Source organism: Ambystoma mexicanum, chromosome 2q (genome assembly GCF_040938575.1).
Source record: "Ambystoma mexicanum isolate Mex_15411 chromosome 2q, UKY_AmexF1_1, whole genome shotgun sequence".
Classification (NCBI taxonomy): Eukaryota; Metazoa; Chordata; class Amphibia; order Caudata; family Ambystomatidae; genus Ambystoma; species Ambystoma mexicanum.
This window is the reverse complement of record NC_090924.1, coordinates 8,607,435-8,626,383: the sequence shown is the minus strand read 5'-3', so window position 1 is coordinate 8,626,383 and position 18,949 is coordinate 8,607,435. Positions and strand designations below refer to the sequence as shown.

The 18,949-nt window shown below is 41.8% G+C and overlaps 1 protein-coding gene across 1 annotated transcript in view; it reads right to left on the bottom strand.

Annotated features, from left to right (window-relative positions):
* The window catches only part of PDIA2 (protein disulfide isomerase family A member 2), a 771,139-nt gene that overhangs the window by 649,031 nt on the left and 103,159 nt on the right, over nucleotides 1-18,949 (bottom strand). The window contains exons 2-3 of the mRNA XM_069646771.1: nucleotides 17,038-17,244; nucleotides 15,917-16,050 (exon numbers count right to left, since the gene is read on the bottom strand). Of these exons, the coding sequence (XP_069502872.1) occupies nucleotides 15,917-16,050; nucleotides 17,038-17,244 (341 nt within the window). The remainder of the gene's footprint in view (nucleotides 1-15,916; nucleotides 16,051-17,037; nucleotides 17,245-18,949) is intronic.

Genomic DNA, 18,949 nt, shown 5'->3' with positions numbered 1-18,949 from the left:
GCTATCTGGCCGGCAAGAGATATGGGGAGTTTGGACCAAATTTGAAGTTTAGGGTATATGGTTTGTAGCGTGGATTCATAGTTATCTTTATAAAGAGAGTTCTTGTCGTGAGAAACCAGGATTCCCAGGTATCGAATGTGATTGGGAGCCCATGGCAGACCACGAGTGTTTGTGGGGCAAGTAGTGGCTCGTGTCAACGGAAAGATCTCAGATTTGGAAGTATTGATCTTGTAGCCTGAGTGTGTAGTGAATTTGGTGATCACCGCCAAAATGGGGGATAGGTTCTTTTCTGGTTCCCGAACATATAGTAGTGCATCATCTGCATACAATGAGATGGCTTGGTATACCCCGGCCATTTTTATACCCCTAAGGTCTTGTTCAGCCCTGACTGCAGCTGCCACTGGTTCAATGGTAAGGGCAAAAAGGATGGGTGAGAAGGGGCATCCCTGCCTCGTTTCCCTGCATAGAGTAAATTGATTGGATAGGGTACGATTGGTTAGAACTCTGGCCTTGGGAGAGGAGTAGAGAAGTTTGACACAACCTATCAGATAAGGGCTGAATCCGAATTTGTGAAGAACCTCAAACATATAAAGCCACGATACCAAATCGAAGGCTTTTTCAGCGTCAAGATGGGAGCATTCTTGCACCCGCATTGAGACCCCATCATTTAAGCTGCAAAACAGACATGCTGTGCCCCGACTTGGCTAATTGTTGACATAGATTTCCATAAGCAGCTGCAGCGACACTTCATGATACTTTTCTTCACCACATCTGAAAGGTAGGCTTTTAGTTTACCTGGCGCTATTTCTCTAATTGTACATATGCACACGTATTTTTACCGTTGTGCTATTCTCGCTAGCTCTACATTCATATTCCTAACACTCTGTTTATTTTACACAGAGGTGAACTTGTGAAATAGGAATACAGAGCAGTACTTGCATAATTGCTAGTGCATGTTTCCGAAACTGCAGACATCGGTACAAGACGACTCATGCGTTTATTTGACCTCATCTGTAAGTGTCTAAAACTTCATGTGGGTTTGATAGAGAAGCATGATATATGCTTTGGTCTCCCCTCTCGGGGGTAACCGCATGGGCCCTAGACCCCACCTTCTCTTTATCGTTTTAGATACAGGGCTGAGGGCTTGTTTCTAGCTACACCACACCATGCTTTAGCTCCCCATGTATTCTCCCAGGAAGTAGTGATTGATTAACGAACAATGGCTGACACTTTCATTTTACACTTTCGTTTTGCTCTGTGCACATCCTCAATTTTTTGATCTGTCTTTTTGTCTGTCCATCGTTTTATTTCTTGCTAATACTCCATCTTCAGCCCAATCACCTGTGATGTCTATGTTTGGCTGCAGTGATTGCATTACCTTGGAGGTAGGGCTGACACCTTGATCTAACATCCTTACGCATGCCCCACCAGTAACTATGGCCTTCTTCTTTTTCTAAAATAAAATGTGCTACATAAGTGTGTCTGTGTATCACATAAGTCTTTTTTTTCTTTTTACCTCAGGGCTCACATCCATTTCTGGTCCTGAGGAAGGTGGGAAATATTTTCAATCCGCCGAAACGTCGATCATTCGTACCTTCTGATCCAGGGAGCGACTGTTAGGGCACCCCACTAGTTGCGAAATACATACACCTTTTGGGTCTTGTCCTTATGACTACACTTGCAGCACTGATCAGGATTTTTACCGGTGCTACACGTAGACCCCTAGTCTAGGCATTCATGGACCTTAAACCTGAACCTATTGCAAAATAACTGGCCCAATGCTTGAAAAGATTCAGCTGAAACAAGAATCTGAGTTCAGTTGCATTTGGACATATTTCTGTGAATTGATTGGGATAACAACTGTTGAACCCCCTTCTGGAAAGACTCAGTAGAAATTGAAACTGGAATGTAGATGTAATTTAATAACACTACCTAACCATTACTAAAGTGGCAACAAATTTAGGTTCTTTTTGTATCTTGTGACATTAATTGGCATGAGTCATTTTTGTTGAAGAATGGTTTAAAAACTATTGGGACACATCAAATCTCTTTTTTGTCAATTTCATTTTTGCATTTTGATTGTATGATGTAAAATATTTGTAGAATTAGTATATGTGAATTATTTGCTAGATTTTATCTTCATTTATGTTTTAAATTGTACATAACATGTTTGCTGCACTTTTTTCAATGTTTATATTATATGTATGGTCAATTTGGTATTTGAACTTTACAAATCTTATTTATTAAGAATTAAACAAGTCATTTATTTTCTTGACACAACTCAATTCAGTTGAATGCGTGGTAGCTCTTAGATTCTAAGGGACTTATATAAAGATATAGAGAGATGTGTTATTGATAAACACATACTTAGAAGCTCCTTATTTTATTTAACAGGGAGCGACTGTTAGGACACCCCACTAGTTGCAAAATACATACACCTTTTGGGACTTGTCCTTATGTCCTTATCACTACACTGCAGAGACAACCTAAAACTAACGCGAATAGGGATTGAGCGGTGTAGTTTTTGCCTACCAGGACATACCCCCCTCATGTATATGGTAATGCTTAATGATAAACATGTTATTAATTGTATTCATCTTATGGGTTTCTGTTTTTTATAATTCTGTTTTACAACCTTAAAAATACACCAAGAAGTGCACAACACATGTTGGCAGGCTGCTTAGTATTGTAACACTAAGTCTAAAACTTTTGTTGCTATTGGTGTAACACAAATACATATGTATCTTTGAAGAAACTTTTGCTGTTGCTGTAAATCCAGTAATGGTGCTTAAAAGGTATATTTGGACTTTGTAAACAGTCAATCCAGTGTATTCAAAACAGAAAATAGATTATGTTTAATTAATAATCCATATCACTTCATTTAATGAGCAACATTCATTTTGAATTCAATTGATTATTAAAAAATCAGGGGGATTGATCAGATGTGTGAAAGACCTTAGAAGACCATGCCTGTGACCCTCTCCCCAGCTCCACCACCACAAAGCCTGATCCCACCCTGGGCCTGGGTGGTGGAGCGGGCGGGGATCGAGGGCCTCTATTTGCCAGACAATACTTTTTCAAAGCTTTGACTCCTCTACAAGATGGCAGAGTCCTTACCGCAGCGAGGAATGGGATGATGTTCCTGCCCTTGTCCCGCCTCTAGATGCCTCTGGTATGCTGTTGTCGCGCTTGGTGGAGAGCCGGCAGGCGAGGCCCGCTCCCGTTGAGGACCCCGGATGAGGATGAGGATGAGGATGCAGTCCTGTCTGGGCCTGACCAGGGCTTCCGGCGTGGCATTCTTCTATTCCTCTACCCGGATGTTCCTGTCCAACTTGCAGGATCGCTGGCCTGTCCACTATTGTGGGGTCTCGCTGCTTCTCATTACATTCAAGGTAAGATGGCTTGATGCCCCCCCTCTCCCCCCTTTCTCAGCTGCTACTGCTGTTTCTTCACTCTCAGGTTATTATTTCCTTCTCTGACTCTGTTTAGCGTTTCTACTCCTAAACGCTGTACTGCCAGAGGTGGGATCTGAAAAAGCATTTAAATTATCTCTAAATTGTGGCAACTACAGTTTGTTTTGCCTCCGGCTTCCATCCTGACCTTCTCCTCTGACACACTAATTGGCATCCTGCTCCTTTGTGACTTAAATAATCTTGCTCACCTAACTTCTTGCTCCTTTATAATATGCATACCTGCCTGTTGCCTCCTGCTTTGTTTACCGTGCATACCTTATGTTGGCCCCTTTCTTGCAGGTGGGGCCTTCCCATGTGCTCCTTTCACATTGTGCTTGGTTGCCCCTGTATCCTGAGCTTCTGCAATTTCCAGACTCTTCTACTGTTCTACCTATGCCGCATTACTTACTTGTACCTGCAGCTTCCTCTCTTGACTCTGCTCTCTACGCTCTGTTTCTATTATATTTACCTTCATCCTCCTGTTTTGTTTTTCACTTTCATATGCATGCCTGTTGCATCCCATACTACCTGTGATGAGGCAGCCCCAATGCTAGCCAATTACCTGCTTGTCTAATTTGCTGTCTGCATGTCTGATGCAGCCCCTCATTCCATGAGGCAAGGCGTTTCTAGTCTGCGCTCACTTACCTGCTTGTCTAAATGGCTGTCTGCATGTCTGATGTAGCCCCTCATTCCATGAGGCAAGGCGTTTCCGGTCTGCACTCACCTACCTTCTTGTCGAAACTGCATTTCTGGGTTCCTTAATGCAACCTACCTACTATTCCTGCACTTACCCTAACTTGTGTTGTTTTTTGTAACTCTCTCCCCATCCCTCTAGCACTCCCCTTCCTCCCCTCTCTCCCCTGCTCTATGTTCCAGCACTTGCACATTCCAAATCATCTCACGGCTTAGTGAGAATGTTTTGTCTGTTCCTCCCTCCTTCGATTCCTCCTGCACTTCCCCTCCCACCTCTATGCTAGCTATAGCACTTGAACGTTCTGAATGTTTCCAGACCTTTTAAGAACGTTTTTGTTTTTATTTGTTATCCCTTCCTTGTCCCCTTCCCCTCCCCCCTTGTCTTGATGTGCCTAAAATAAATGTGTTGTATAGTGTGCATTACAAATAACCAATAAATAAAATACATAAATAAAGGAAAGAGTGAGCGATGTGCCTAAACAATGCAATGCTAAGTGCCCGGTAATTGAAATACAACCTATTCACAATGAAACAACAGTTAAAAACACATAGCAATCTTAATCATGCTGTTTTTTTAATATAACTACATCAACCAAATGTCAACATATTTCAACCTTTTACAATGATTTTTAGACCAATACAATGGTTTTGCTTAACTTGCATATAAAGAATTTGACCATGAAGCGTTAACACAGGGCAGGGATATACGAGACGCAATTTGCAGAAATTAATACATTAGTGTGAGTACATAATAATCCAATAGAAGCAATTATTAAGGCATCAGAGCTACAATCAGATCAATACATGAATCATGCAGTAGCAATGGATGGGTTTAACAATAAACAATATATTTAAGAGTCACGTACATAACATTTAGTAAGTTTCAACTGACGTAAATGTTTGTGAAAATGTCATTGGCCCTCATTACGACCCTGGCGGAGAGGGTTTACGCCAGCGTAAATCATGGCGTACCCTTCCGCCTTACTACGAGATTCCGTAGCGCCATGGAGCCTTTTACGCCTGATTTTTCCGGGCGGAAAAATCCATGGCGCTACGGGACCTTGTTGTTAATTACGCCACCGTAATTTACGGTGGCGTAATTAACTCCTTCCCCACTCCCATTATACCCTATGGGGCAAAAATGAGAATGGGGAAGGGCAAAATGGGGAATGGGGATTTACCGCCCCGCCAACCTCGGAATGGGGCGGTAAATCCGCCAACCCCCATGGCGGTGCTGGCAGCTTTCCGCCATGCTCCATGGTGCAAATTGCACCATGATCTCCGCCAGGGTCGTAATGAGGGCCATTGTGTTTTAAGTTGGAATAGACTAAGGGGGTGTGGCCAGCAGGCGATGGATGAGCACTGCAGCCCATTAGCTCTAGCTAAGGCCCCGCTAAACTCCTGAAATTATCAGTCGAACAGCTCACACATGACTAGTAAACCAAGTTGATGGTGAATGAAAGGTCGGGGCACCAAGTGATTGGTCTTCATCTACCTAGGTGAAGGGAAATCCTTATAAGAGCCCCTCGGCTGTACGCCTCATGGGACTCAGGCAGCCCATCATGTCTGCCTCCCGAATCGCTTGATTGTATGGAGTGAGCAGAGTGGGGGTGGCGCTCAACAAGACACCAACTTGGGGAGGCTCACCACACCTGGGGAGTGTGACACGCAGCAGGAGGTATTTGGTGAAATTGTGTAACCAGAGGTTGGGGACATGGAGGAGAGACTTCCCTGACTCCAAGATTGCCACCATAGATTGATGCCAGCTGAGTGGGCACCATCGCTGAGGGACTAGGTTGAGACTGTTAGAACCTCACTTATGCTTTGGCTGGGGCTCAATGGGGAACTGGAGCCAGCAGGAATTCCCCCTGTATGCCGATTTTCTGAACCACCCAGGGGTGACAGAAGCCATAATAAACAAGGAACACTCATTACCATGTTGAGCGAAGCTGCATTACCATGGGCATATAGACTGGAAGTGAGGTGGGGGCCCGGCAACGCACTGTCAGGATATTGGCAGTGCTTATTTGCCAGTTGATTATGCTATGGTCCCTGCCTCTCTCCTCTCTCCCTTAGATAACTAGAAAGGACTCAACAGCGAACAGCGATACAGAACGCACAAGGCCTGAGATCACACAGAAGATCTGAGGTGTGCTGCCCTACAGAAAGATGACAGTGGGAAAGAACCATCAAAGGGGGTCCCAACAATCAAAGATGGATACATTTCCATGACAATTGGCAGGATCCAACCTCCTGTTGCAACCTCGACTCCATCACCAGACATGGGTATTCCAGCAACCCTGGAAGACAGTATTGTGGAGGTCCTAGTAGCTGTGCAGAGTCCCCGAGTGATCCTGGCAGGCAAAATAGGCACCAAAGGGGAAGAGCTTAATCTGCTTTGAACTAATATGCAGAAGGCCACACAGAGGCAGAAAACAATTGACTCAAAGGTGCCCACCGTAGAAGGGGATGTGCTGCAGCTAAGAAACCAAGTTGATGATTTGCTGCAAACCACGAAAGCCCTCAATGCAAGGAATGAAGACACAGATGGACTCTCATGTAGAAACAACCTGAGAATAGTCGGAGTCCCAGAAGGGGAGAAAAGAGATTCTGTGGAGCTCTTTCTGGAAAGACGAATGCAAGACATAAAACAAGCCATGCATGAATATTTTTTATTCAATTAGGGATCAGTGGGAGAGACCAAGATTGTATGGGAGTCGTTTAAGGCTACAACTAATGGGAAATTCCTTGCCACCACTAACAGGGTTAGAGTGATGCTTCTGAAAACACCCAAGGTAGCTGGAGAGAACATTATCAAACTCGAGGGAGGGATGACGCAAGGGTTCAAATGCAGGGCAGACTTGATTAGGGAACGTATGCTGCAACAACAGGCACAAGAACGGCTGGGAATGAATGACCTTTCATGATATACTGACAGGGTCCACAGAAGGTCCTCACACAGATACGAAGGAGGGATGGATCTCTTGTGATGACACTAAAGGATATTAATGATACTTTTTGCGATTTCTATGGGTGGTTATACAAAAGCTCCAGCCTCACTGGAGAGACAGATATTTCTGAGGTTTAAACCAGGTGGCTCTCCCCACCCTAGATGGAAGGGCGATTGTAACTTTAGAAGAACCGATTACGGAGGTGGACAGCGGACTGGCCACAGAACTCAATCCCTTAAGCACACTATAGCAAAGAAAGTTGTCCCGCCAGGAATAATTCACAAAAACACTATGCATACATTTTACAATTCTTTCCAGCATTCATTAGTGTGTGACACTAGATATCAACACTAATCCGAGATAACAGTGGTGATATCTACTTAATTACCTAAAAGTCTCTTCCAGTATTATGGAGGACACTAATCCAACTAATCTAAGCTCACTAAATTACAATTCATTAAACATGCCAACAATAGTCAGAAACATATTTTAATTCAACCAAAATCATACAATCACCTCATTGTAATGGAACCAAAAACAACAATATAGGACACACAGGCCCATTTTACACACATTTTATGAAAACCTACATAGACATAATGGTGCCCAAATGGAAAATGCTAAATGACTATAGCTTTCATAAAGGGACCATGACATCATCCAAGAGTGAAGCATTTATAGTGGTAATACTTAAAGAAGGCAAGAAGGTGAGATGGTGTGAGTCCTATTGCCCGAGCTTGCTGATAAATCTAATTGCCAAAATACTTGGCAAGGTTATTGCTATTATATTGCTAACAGATACATCCACATCAATATGATTTTGTCTGGCGGAGGATTACGACCATGAATCTGCACCACCTACAACACATTATAGAGATAGTGCAAGATGACAGGGGGGAGATGACGGTGGTATCATTGGACACTATGAAAGCGTTGAACTCTGTGGAGTGGGGGTGGCCTTTTCGAGGACTGGAAAGGTATGGGTATGGGTGGGGTACCAATAAACTTGCTTAGAATAAATTACTGTATCATGAACCGTTAGCAAGAGTAAAAATGGGAAAGGTAATCTCACAATGCTGGCAGTTTGAGAGAAGCACGCATCTGGGCTGCCCTTTGTCCCCTATCCTCTTCTCCCTGACACTGGAATCTCAGTCGAATATTTTTAGGGCCCAATACAGAGAGGCAGGTATGGTGGTGAAGGGATACCCACATGTGATATCCCCATATGCAGACAACATATTTTTAAATGTGTAAAATCCAACATATCCCATACAGTGAATTTCTAGGAGGCTAGCAGGCTTCTGCATTAACCATGATAAGTCAGTGATCTTCCCGTTGGCAGGACTGGAACAAAAACTGCTAGTAGATGTAGAAATTCGATGGGATCTGGATTCCTTTCACTATATAGGGAAAAATGCACATCATACGATGGCAATACACCAGAGGGAGGGCACCGACCACTATGGAGGACTGTATGGGTTTCTGGAAGAGGCTGCCCAAGTCACCAATTGAAAGAATAGGGCTATATAAAATGGTGATCCTGCCCTGTTAAGGGAGAATTTTCATTTCTGTGCTAAAATCCTTCCACCTTAGAGACCCCCAGCTCTTTTGCTGGATTTAGGACTTTTTAATTTTAACTCCTGAGTGAGTGGGACCTTTTTCTCAATCTCTCATTTGTTTTTCCCTGGTTTGGATTGTTGTGTTTTCACTGTTTTTGGAGTCTGCCAAACTCCATAGGCATCTGCCTTTTGTATGGTGACAAACAGCACCTTCAGTGCAGTGTCACTGAGACATTCTTTAGATTTCTCTTAAGGTTTAAATACCTTTTCTTGGGTGAACTACAGTTCCCAAGAAATAGTAAAATTATTTGTAGGTCAAGCACACACCATCTTATGTGGAGTTGTGGGGGGTTACTGAGTAGCCCCTTATCCTACTTTCACATGTAACATTTGTTGTTACCCTCACTACTTTAAATGGGTGGTGGCAGTGGTTTAATGTTTACTACCATTGTGCTTTTCTACCGCAGGCTGAACCCTCTGTTGCAGTACAGCACCCATGGGTGTCCATTTTGTTAAAATGGCCCCTGTCTTCATTTTTCACCATTTTCTGTTTGTGAGGTCTTTCTTGGCTTTTACTCTGTGCATTGAGACAGATTTGATAACTTTGTGTGTTTTGCCTTTGGCGGTATTCAGCCCTGAAGCCCACCCCCCGGCTCCACTGTGTCTGGAAGGGCAGGAAGTGAGGTCGGTTTCCGAAACTCCCCTGTCCTTTGTCTCTATTAGTGCCTGAATGAAACCAGTCCTGATTAGCCGGCCCCCATCCTGTGTGATTGACAGCTAGGCTGTGCATGAATGGGAAAAGTTGCTTAAAAGCTGAGGGTTTTGGGACAGCAGGCTGAGTCAACCACTGGAAGAACCATCCGATGAAGAAACCGTGAAGAGAAACCCGCTGCATCCTTCTGGACCTTGAATTGCCCGGTGAAGCCCTGCTGCTGTGCTGACCTCCATTTTCAGAAGCTCTGACGGAACGACCCCCAAGACGAACTCTACTTTGGCACAATCCGCTGTAGAAACCCGATGCCAGGGGAATTACCGATCAAGAGTCCCCTGACCATAGTCCAGGACCGAGGGAGCAGGGAAAGTCCAACCAGGGATTTGTTCTGCATCAGTACTGTTTGCGAAGCGCTGAAACCGTGAAGTGCCACTGAATCAAAAAGACAACCTTTCCGAGTACTGGCACAGGAGCCCTCCAGACGTCCTCCCTCTTCTCCCCACAGCTGAGGCTTAGGAACCAGGGTCTGCATCGCTGTAGCAAGACAGAATCCAGCTGGACCACTCTATTTCTAACCAGAGGTACTGTTTGGTTGTGGGGGTACTTACCTTCTTGCCTTAAGTCGTGCTGTGTCACTTGAGATTTCCACCTTTTTAACTTTCTGAGTTGATAACAACTCCCCTTTGCACAGGCCTAACAGCGTTTGTGCCTTCAGTGATTTCCTTTTGAACAATATGGAGTCTTGGCTATTGATCCAATGGGTGAAAATGGACAGATACAGAAGGTGATTGGTAAATTTGCATTGCAAATTATTGCTTAATGCAATTACATATGGACATTAGCCCTTGATGCCCACTCCCTCATACATGGGCAAATGGTCATAAATCCACATGGATTGACTATATATTAATGCCTAATATGTTGCTTAATTATGTCATGAATTTTCAGTTGATGCCCACTGATCTGTGTGGCCATGTTGTGATCAGATTTATATTCTGATTTGACACCAATAAAGACAATAATGTCCTCACAGGAAATTATCATCTTAATTCAGTGGGTAATAGACTTAAATGGAATGAATCAAACACAATTTTATTTAATTGATATTGATATTTTATTTCTATTGCACTCGTACACAAGTGTTTCAGAGCGCAACAAGGCAAGGGATGGGAACAGGGGAGAACAAAACAACTATCTTACTAGGCCCAGCGACAATGAGAACGCGCAAGTGCATGAGAGAGGTGGAGGGGAAAAGTGCATGGAAGGGGAGAGAATTGAAGAGTGCAGAGCAAAGGAGAAACAGATAAATAATAATAAATAAATAATAAAGGCAACAAACAGTGGTAGTGCAGCTAGCAATTGGGGAGTGCTGGGTTTAAGGCAGCAGACAGGGTAGGTCTGATAAGTGCAGGAAGAAAACAGGGGGGAGGGCTGTATGGGTACAGATACAGACCCCAGTGCAAGGGGTGGCCCGAAGGCAGTGCGGGAGGGTGGCAGCGTGAGCAGGCACCTGGGCCCAGAGGACATAGGGTGGCCAGGTGCACAGTGCCAAGAGAGAACAGATCAGCAGGGCAGAGGGGGACCAAAGGCAGAAGCAAAAAGGAAGGTCTTGAGGTGCTTCCGGAACCGGAGATGGTTCTCCTCAAGTTTTAAAGTGACAGGGAGGCTGTTCCAGAGGGAGGCCCCAGCCGAAGACAGAGATCTACCCCCAGTTTGTTGCTTTGAAAAATGACTGACCCTGAGGGAGTTAGAGGTAGAGGAGTGAAGAGCTCGAGAGGGGAGGTATTTGCAGAGGGATAGCTGAAGGTATTTTGTGTATAATGATTTCATATTGAAAAATCTCAACTTCGAGGGCTCCACTCGATTCCGTGACTTTGGGGAATTTTATAATATGCTGGAGGAGACCTTTGATGCAAAAGAAATACAAGTGTAACTCTAAAACTAGTGGAAAAATCTATGATGTCGATATTGCCAATACAAAAAGACAATTAAAAGTTGAAATTAAAGCAGTTAGAGAAGGGGAACAGTCATTTCTGGATAAGCAAAATAATGTAAACAAACTTAAGACCAAATCTAAAAACTGCATTCGAATCAATAAAGGCTGAATGGCATCAGCCCAATGGCAGATATGTTCAATGCCTTATGAAGCCCTGATTCACGTAAATTCTGGACTATAGTTAAAAATAATTCTGCTTCTGCTACGGGAAAAAAATAAGTAAATCTGATTGCTGAAAACAATTGGTATAAACACATTATTACATTGTGTTACAGGGAGGAAACCCCCTTTGAATACAGAAGGAATTATAAGTGGCTATTCAAGTCGGGATCATTTGTCATTACAATTAAGGATATTGAGAGTATTATTGGAATGCTAAAATCTACTAGAGCCCCCCCGCCCAGGTAGGATAGCAAATATCCTGATAAAGAAGATTACCCAGAAATAGGCCATCATAATTGCAGGAATATTTGCTCAGATTAGAACTACAGGCATCATCCCAGAAAGCTGGAAAAGCTCAATACTGATACCAGGATTTATAAAAAGGAAAAAAAAAGAAATAGTGATTTGATAATTTTTTATCGTCATTTACCGATGACGGATTCACTTTCTAAAACATTTTGTAATTTTGTTCTTGAGAAAGGGAACCAATGTATTGTAGATACAAATTTACTTAAAAACCAACAGTGAGGTTTCAGAAAAGGGGTTAGCGCCCTGTCAACCCTATGGACGCTAACATACTTGATTCGCTCTACATTAAAGACGAAGGGTAGCACGTTATATATATGTTTTGCTGACTTTGCTGGTGCGTTTGAAACCGTCAACTGGGCTATTCTTTGCAAGAAATTAGAACCTTGGGGATTAGACCTGCAAATACTGCACTTTATCAAAGCCCTCTATACTGACAACTGACACAACGGTCGAGTCAAGGTTTAATCAGGAGGGTTTTCTTAGATGCCCGATACAAACCAATTATGGATTTAAGCAGGGTTGTACACTTGTACACTTGCCCCGGTGCTGTATACCTTGTATGTTGCTGAACCTTGTTGAAGAACTTCAGAAATGCAATCATTTTCCTCCATGTGTTGGACATCAACATACTGTGGGGTTGTCAAATGCAGACAACACAGTTCTTTTAGATTGTACTTCCATTGTACTACAGTGTAGCCTTACAGCTCTACAAATATATTCCAAGACAAATAATTTGACTATTAAGAATCCAAAACTAAAATCATGATTATAAAAGCTGGTAAGAATTCCAATAAATATTCCAGGAAAATTAATGGTGAGTTGATTGAAGTTTTCGATAGATACACTTATTTGGGCGTTACTATCTTTGACTCCCTTAGTACAACCCTACTGGCTAAGGAAATAATGTGCAAAGTTCAGAAGAAATTCTATGCAGTTAAAAGATTTGTATCACATGAAGGTAGATATTCGATTGTGGGACTTGCACATATTTATAAAACATGTATTGTCCAATGCACACTTTATCGTTTGGACATTTTTCTAGAAAAAGAAACGTATTGGTTGCAAACACTTGAAGACAAATTATGGTGTAGGGCTTTAGGTTTCTCTAATTGTACTCCTGTGGAAGAAATTTGCAGTGAATTGGGACTCATGACCTTGCTAACCTGAAAAGAAATTACCACAAGTGTATTTTTACCAGAAATATCTACTGAAAGATAATGGAGCATAGATGTATTCAAATATTAACAAGCTATTGAACATTAAAGATCAATCGGGTACTCTGAAGAGTTGCTTAGGCGAACCTAACTTTTTTTTTCCAGCAAAGTGGTTTTTATCATTCCTACCATACTGAATTGACTGTGCAATCGAGGAAATAAAGGAATATTACCAGATTAGCCATCAAGTCGTTTTTTTAGTGTATGTTTAACAAGGATACCAGATATATGTCCCTTTAGTTTCAGTATTAAAGTAAATACTTTTAAGATTCATACATCTTTAATGCAACTTCGACTGGAACAAATCCCTTCTTATTCCTGTGTGGGTGCAGGGATAGATATTCCATAAAAGGAGAGATTGGGCTGTATCTGTAAATTAGAAATAGAGACCTCCTGTCATCTCCTGACTGGCTGTAGTATATTGATTGGAGTGTACAAAAAAGCTTATGACCTTATATTTTATGATATGTGTAATCTATAATCAAAAAAACTGGGCAACTATATATTCTGGAAATAATCTTATTCTTAGTTTTACTGTATTTCGTATTTGGCAAAAGGTGTTAAAACTAATTGAGGAAATAGTTATTGTGTGATGGTATTACATTGTATTTATTAATTGATATATTGTTTTTGACATTTGCCTATTTCTCTTTTTTATTTTTTAAAGTGTAAATTGTAATTATCTATGTATATTTTAAATATATTGTTAAAAGTTTAATTAACCATTACACTTTAATAAATAAAAAAAATACTGATGCACTTCTTTAGAAACTTGGAGGACTTTTCGGACAATAGCATTCCGAAATCCTGGCATAGTGCAATTATTTACCCTTTTTATAATAAAAACACTAGGCAGTCCCTTGTCACCTATAGACCAATCTCTCTCTTGGATTCACAATTCAAGATCTTTGTCAGGATTTTACTTGATGGTGAGCATGAGTAAATAAAGCTAACATACGGTCCAATTTGCAACCTGGGTTCAGAGAGGTATTGGGCTGTCCTCGCCACAATGGCATTTTTATACTTTTTCCGAGCAGGCACTGAATCTATCTTCAATTATTGCAAGCATCCTATGGATAAAGAAGGACAGAATCTATCTTGCTTTTATCGACCTGAGAATTTCCTTTGATAAGGTGAATAAACATACATTGGGGCAGTTTCTTAGGACTCAGAACTGCCCTGAGGATGTATTACAAATATTATTTTCCATTCATCAAGATTTGAAGACATTGTACATTATGGCTTCTCCTCGAAACAGGTGTAAATCAGGGATGTGTATTACACTTGCTATTGTTTCCCCTTTATGAATGTCCTTCCTAGTTTAAAAGCCAATGTACTGCATTTTCAGGGAATTAGAAATACTAGTTTTGGGGTATGTGGACAATACAGTCTTATAAGATAGAACCCATTGTGCATTACAACTGGTCATTAACATTTACACAGAATGTATTAATAGTTTGGACCTAGATATTAATTTGTAAATCTCTACTGTGGCAGTGTGTCAAACTAGCATAAGGGAAAAGCAGTATAGATCCATAACCTTCTTTGTGACAGGTGAGATCTTGAAGATGACAAAATCCTACAACTATTTTGACATGGCTTTTTTCATCTTCATTTACAGGTGCCAAACATAGTGTTAAGCAAACAAACAAAATTCTCTACGCAACTGGTAGGACGTTTCGGTTTGCCAAAATGTAGAAATCTTATCCCATTGAGAAGATTTTAAGGGTTTCAATTCAAAAGCTAAAGCAATTGCAATAGATGTTACAGGGATTTGGGGATACTGTAATGGAGCAGCATTTCAAATTCAAGAGAACAACTTCTTAGAGAAGTTATTGGGTATACCCAATTTGGCTGGAAATGATGTAGTGCATCAAGAACTACGTATCAGGTTTTTGGAAGATGAGCTACTAATGGAACCCATGTTACTATGTTTTAGAGTATGGCACAATGAGAAAGTGGTTTTGACGCACCTTATTCTCAACCATATGATGTCCTCTGAAGGTGTTTATTTGTCAATTTCCAGCTATTACATATTAAACATGTATCTGACATGGTAAAGTCTAGAAATATGTTTCCATTCCCTGGATCTGTTACCGACCAATCTGTTTTTACATCTAGGGAAATGCTGTTAGAGGCCATTCTCCAATGAGAGATTCAAGGGAAATCTTGAAATTGTTTAATGGATCACATGTGATTTTAATAACTAATTTGCTACAAAATTGCTTAATGTGGTCAAGACATGTATTTGAACGTTCCCTCATTACAAGAGCTTGGTTCAATTCTCTAGCTTGGAGAGTAGTAACAACCAAATGGTCTATTTCACCATCCTCCAATTTAAACTGTTTACTATCTAATGCAGGACTTAAGATTTATTGCACTTCTTGTTTTTATTGTACAGCCTATGTAAATGTTTGCACAATCCCATTACTGAGAGGACAGAATTGTATGCAGTGCAGACCCACAATGTATTATATTTTAATGGCAGATACTCTCGCAGTCGCATGTACGCTGCTTTCTTATATAAGGACAGCTGTGTAAATTGGAAAGAAGATGCTGAAGTGTTTGTGGTTTTATTCAGCATTTTCTGTGTAGTTTATATGTCTATTTGCTTGTATGCAAACCTTATGGATATGAATTTCGAAATAATGGTTTTGATTGACTGCATATTTAAACAGTTATTTATGTGTAACATTATTATGCAATGTTGAGTCAGATAGTCAAGCAGCTGTGCAAATAACCACAGCCTGGGCAATGTTGTACTTCTGTGATAACACATTTGAAAACCACTGAAATGAGTTTGTTTCCAGTCACTCATGCATTCACCCGGAAATGCAAATGTTCATTTTCCCTTTCCGAGCAACTTACTTTGAAGAAGCCAATGACGGTGACGTCCTCTGAGTCGATGAATTTCTCGGTGTCAGCGTTGTTGTTGAGTTCAATGACAGCAGGGATGGCCCTCCGTTGCATCCATTTTACAAATCCCTCAGCATTTCGCTTTCCTAGAGAAACCAAACAAATCAGAGTTTGGCATCTTGAGTAGCAACTGTGACTAGCCGTTCAGTGGGGACATAGTGGTGGAAAAAGTGTGTACGCTGTCTTTGCCTACTCCGAGTTAACGCCATACTGTTTACCAGAAAATGCCACCGTCTCAAAAATGTCTTTTTATGCTAAATGGATTCGATTGTTACAGAAACAAACAAAATAACTAGTGGATGTCAACTGCATTGATAATCTCCTTTCACAGGGAGCAATCACTTGTGTATAGGCGCCTTATAAATGCCATATCATATCATATCAATCAGCACCCAAGAAACGGAAAGGTTAAGCCATTCGTAAAGGTTGGGTTGTTAACTGGCTGCTACAAATCATATAAACACATGGATGAAATGCGACCTCGAGCAAGTTTTGCCACGTGGATTTAGCCCAAGGAAACAACCCGACCTGCACACAGAATGCTATTTATGGCATATTAATTTTGTGATACGTCCCGAGCAGATCAAGTCATCGACCCACCTCTGCACTGCCACCAATAGCACAAGCAGACTCCGAGCAACAGTTCAATGCTTCATTGGCAGGCCGGCCATGCTATTGTTAGATAGATTTCAGGGCTAATATGAGAGTTTTCAATGATTTAGTGAACTGTGCAGCTGATATTTTCAAACAATGTTACTATACAAATGTGGTAAAATGTGCACCCATTCTTACGCATTTTCACAAAAGGGCCACCCAAATACGACTAAAATTGTAATGAAAAGGCGCCATTTGTTGATGCAGTGAACTTTATTTGAACCAGTCTGACTACATGGTGGCTGTGCCCTACAGGGGCGGAGGGCAAACTTCAATATTATGCAAGTGGACAAGCTTCTGAACATTTGTGAGAGGGTGAATCTTATCCTGGACTATAAAAACGGAACTTAACCAGACAATCAAGCAGTACTCAGTTTCAAAGCGGTTGCTAGAGGTCACAGAAAGGCAAAGGCCCCTACCTGAATATTCAATCGGGTTGGTTCTGTTCCCATTCTGGAAGAGGATCAGTGTGGGGTATCCGCTCACCCCATACTCGCCACTGAGCTCCTGCTCCACTACAGCATTCACTTTGGCCAATCTCACCTCAGAGGACTTGTTTTTAAGGACATCAGCAGCCTTTGAGTACTCCAGTTCCAAGGCTTGGCAATGACTGCACCATGGAGCATCTGCAGAAGGAAAAGTCATATTTCTTAAACATGTTTGTGACCAGTGGGGCCCATGTTCCATTGATAGTGGGTGAATAAGCACCCTAAACACATTGAAGCCACATTTCCCAGATTCATGATCTAGCGAAACAAAATGTCCCGAATCTGGAAAATTCCATGGAAAATTCCAATCGCACCCTTTAATTGGTTTAGTAGGTTGGACTCCCTTAAAAGGTGCAGGAGACTGGATTAAAACACAGGTTATTAGGACCAGGGATGAAACACTTATCCTAAGACTACTTGAATGTAGAATTGCACTCAGTGACAGAATTAAGGCAAAGAGCTTCATGGGTAAGACTGACAGAGGGCCCAAGGTAGGCTGGGTTTGGGGGTAGAACGTAGGGCGGGAGTATGTAATGGCTGTCACAAGTGCAACAAATGTTCCATGTTTTAGATGGTTTTACTGCATAAAGTGATTTGCCCAGGATCACTCAATGTTTTCAAGTTGGAAATCTGCTCTCACCCACCATTCGCACATCCATTCCAAAACCACATGCTCTCCAATACCCCTTCCAAAGTGTTCTGCTCTCCTCTTTCATCCTCTCCTTTGTTCCCTTCCATAAGCTCCCACGCTACTTTTGACTTTCCATTCCATACTCACTTCAGCTTCCCTCCACTCCCCCCTTCTCCATAAAGAAAGCTATTTCCTAAGCATAACAAATAAAAACTATACACTGCAGACCTCTGAACAAGATCCTGATAGATGAACCACAATTAATCATGCCCTATGAACAAATGTTATATATCTTTTTCACCATGCTATAAATGAGATATAAAAACAGTACAGATAATAGTACAAAATAGTGTGGGAACGTCAATTTACCTAGTTTCCCTTCCTTTCCCATCTGTTCTCACCTTTCTGTTCTATCCACTCCTCCTTCACCTTTCACCTCCAGTCACCTTGCATGACCTCCCCCACCACCACTCCCAACTATCGCTGCTCCCACCGACCCTCACCATGCCTTCTTGGCCTGGCTCAGAGAATCGAGGATGATGCCTTCTCTCCTCTGTGACGGCTGAGCAACAATGCCCCAAGTACTTATTCAATCTCAGATGGTGGACGCTCCACAATGCCTCTCTGAACACTGTGGCTACTTACTGCAGGCCATGGAGGAGGTGCTTGTGGTCCCTCCATTGTGTTGTGAAACACAGAACCCCCTCCAGAATACTGAAGCAAGGAATAAGACATTTTATTCCTAACAAACTGACATTTTGTAGCACACATTTGTAATTTCTGTTGCATTTTTGCAGCTTATTTGAGTTGAGGGTGTGAGGGAATGCTAGCATTCAGAATGGAGAGCGAGGGCAGAGGGTGTTGGATAAGGACGCAGATGGGCAGGTTGAGTGTGTGCCATGGCAGGGTGGTCTGGCCTATACATCAATTGTCCATGATGGCCTCTTGTTTGATGTGTTTGATTTGATTTAATGTTGAATGTTGCAATTCTGTTAAATTAAGACAGCCTTATATGTTTCAAAGAAAGATGTGTGTGTCTCCTTGCGGCCTCTCACCCCTGCACTGCCCATCTATTAAACCATGAGTGGGTCATTTTTTTTAAATAGATTTTACTGCAAACTCAATCACTTTTTGGGGAACCTAATTTTTACAAGTAAGCTACAGTGAGCTTAAATTATTTGCCCAAGATCATACACTTTGGTTAAGTGGCAA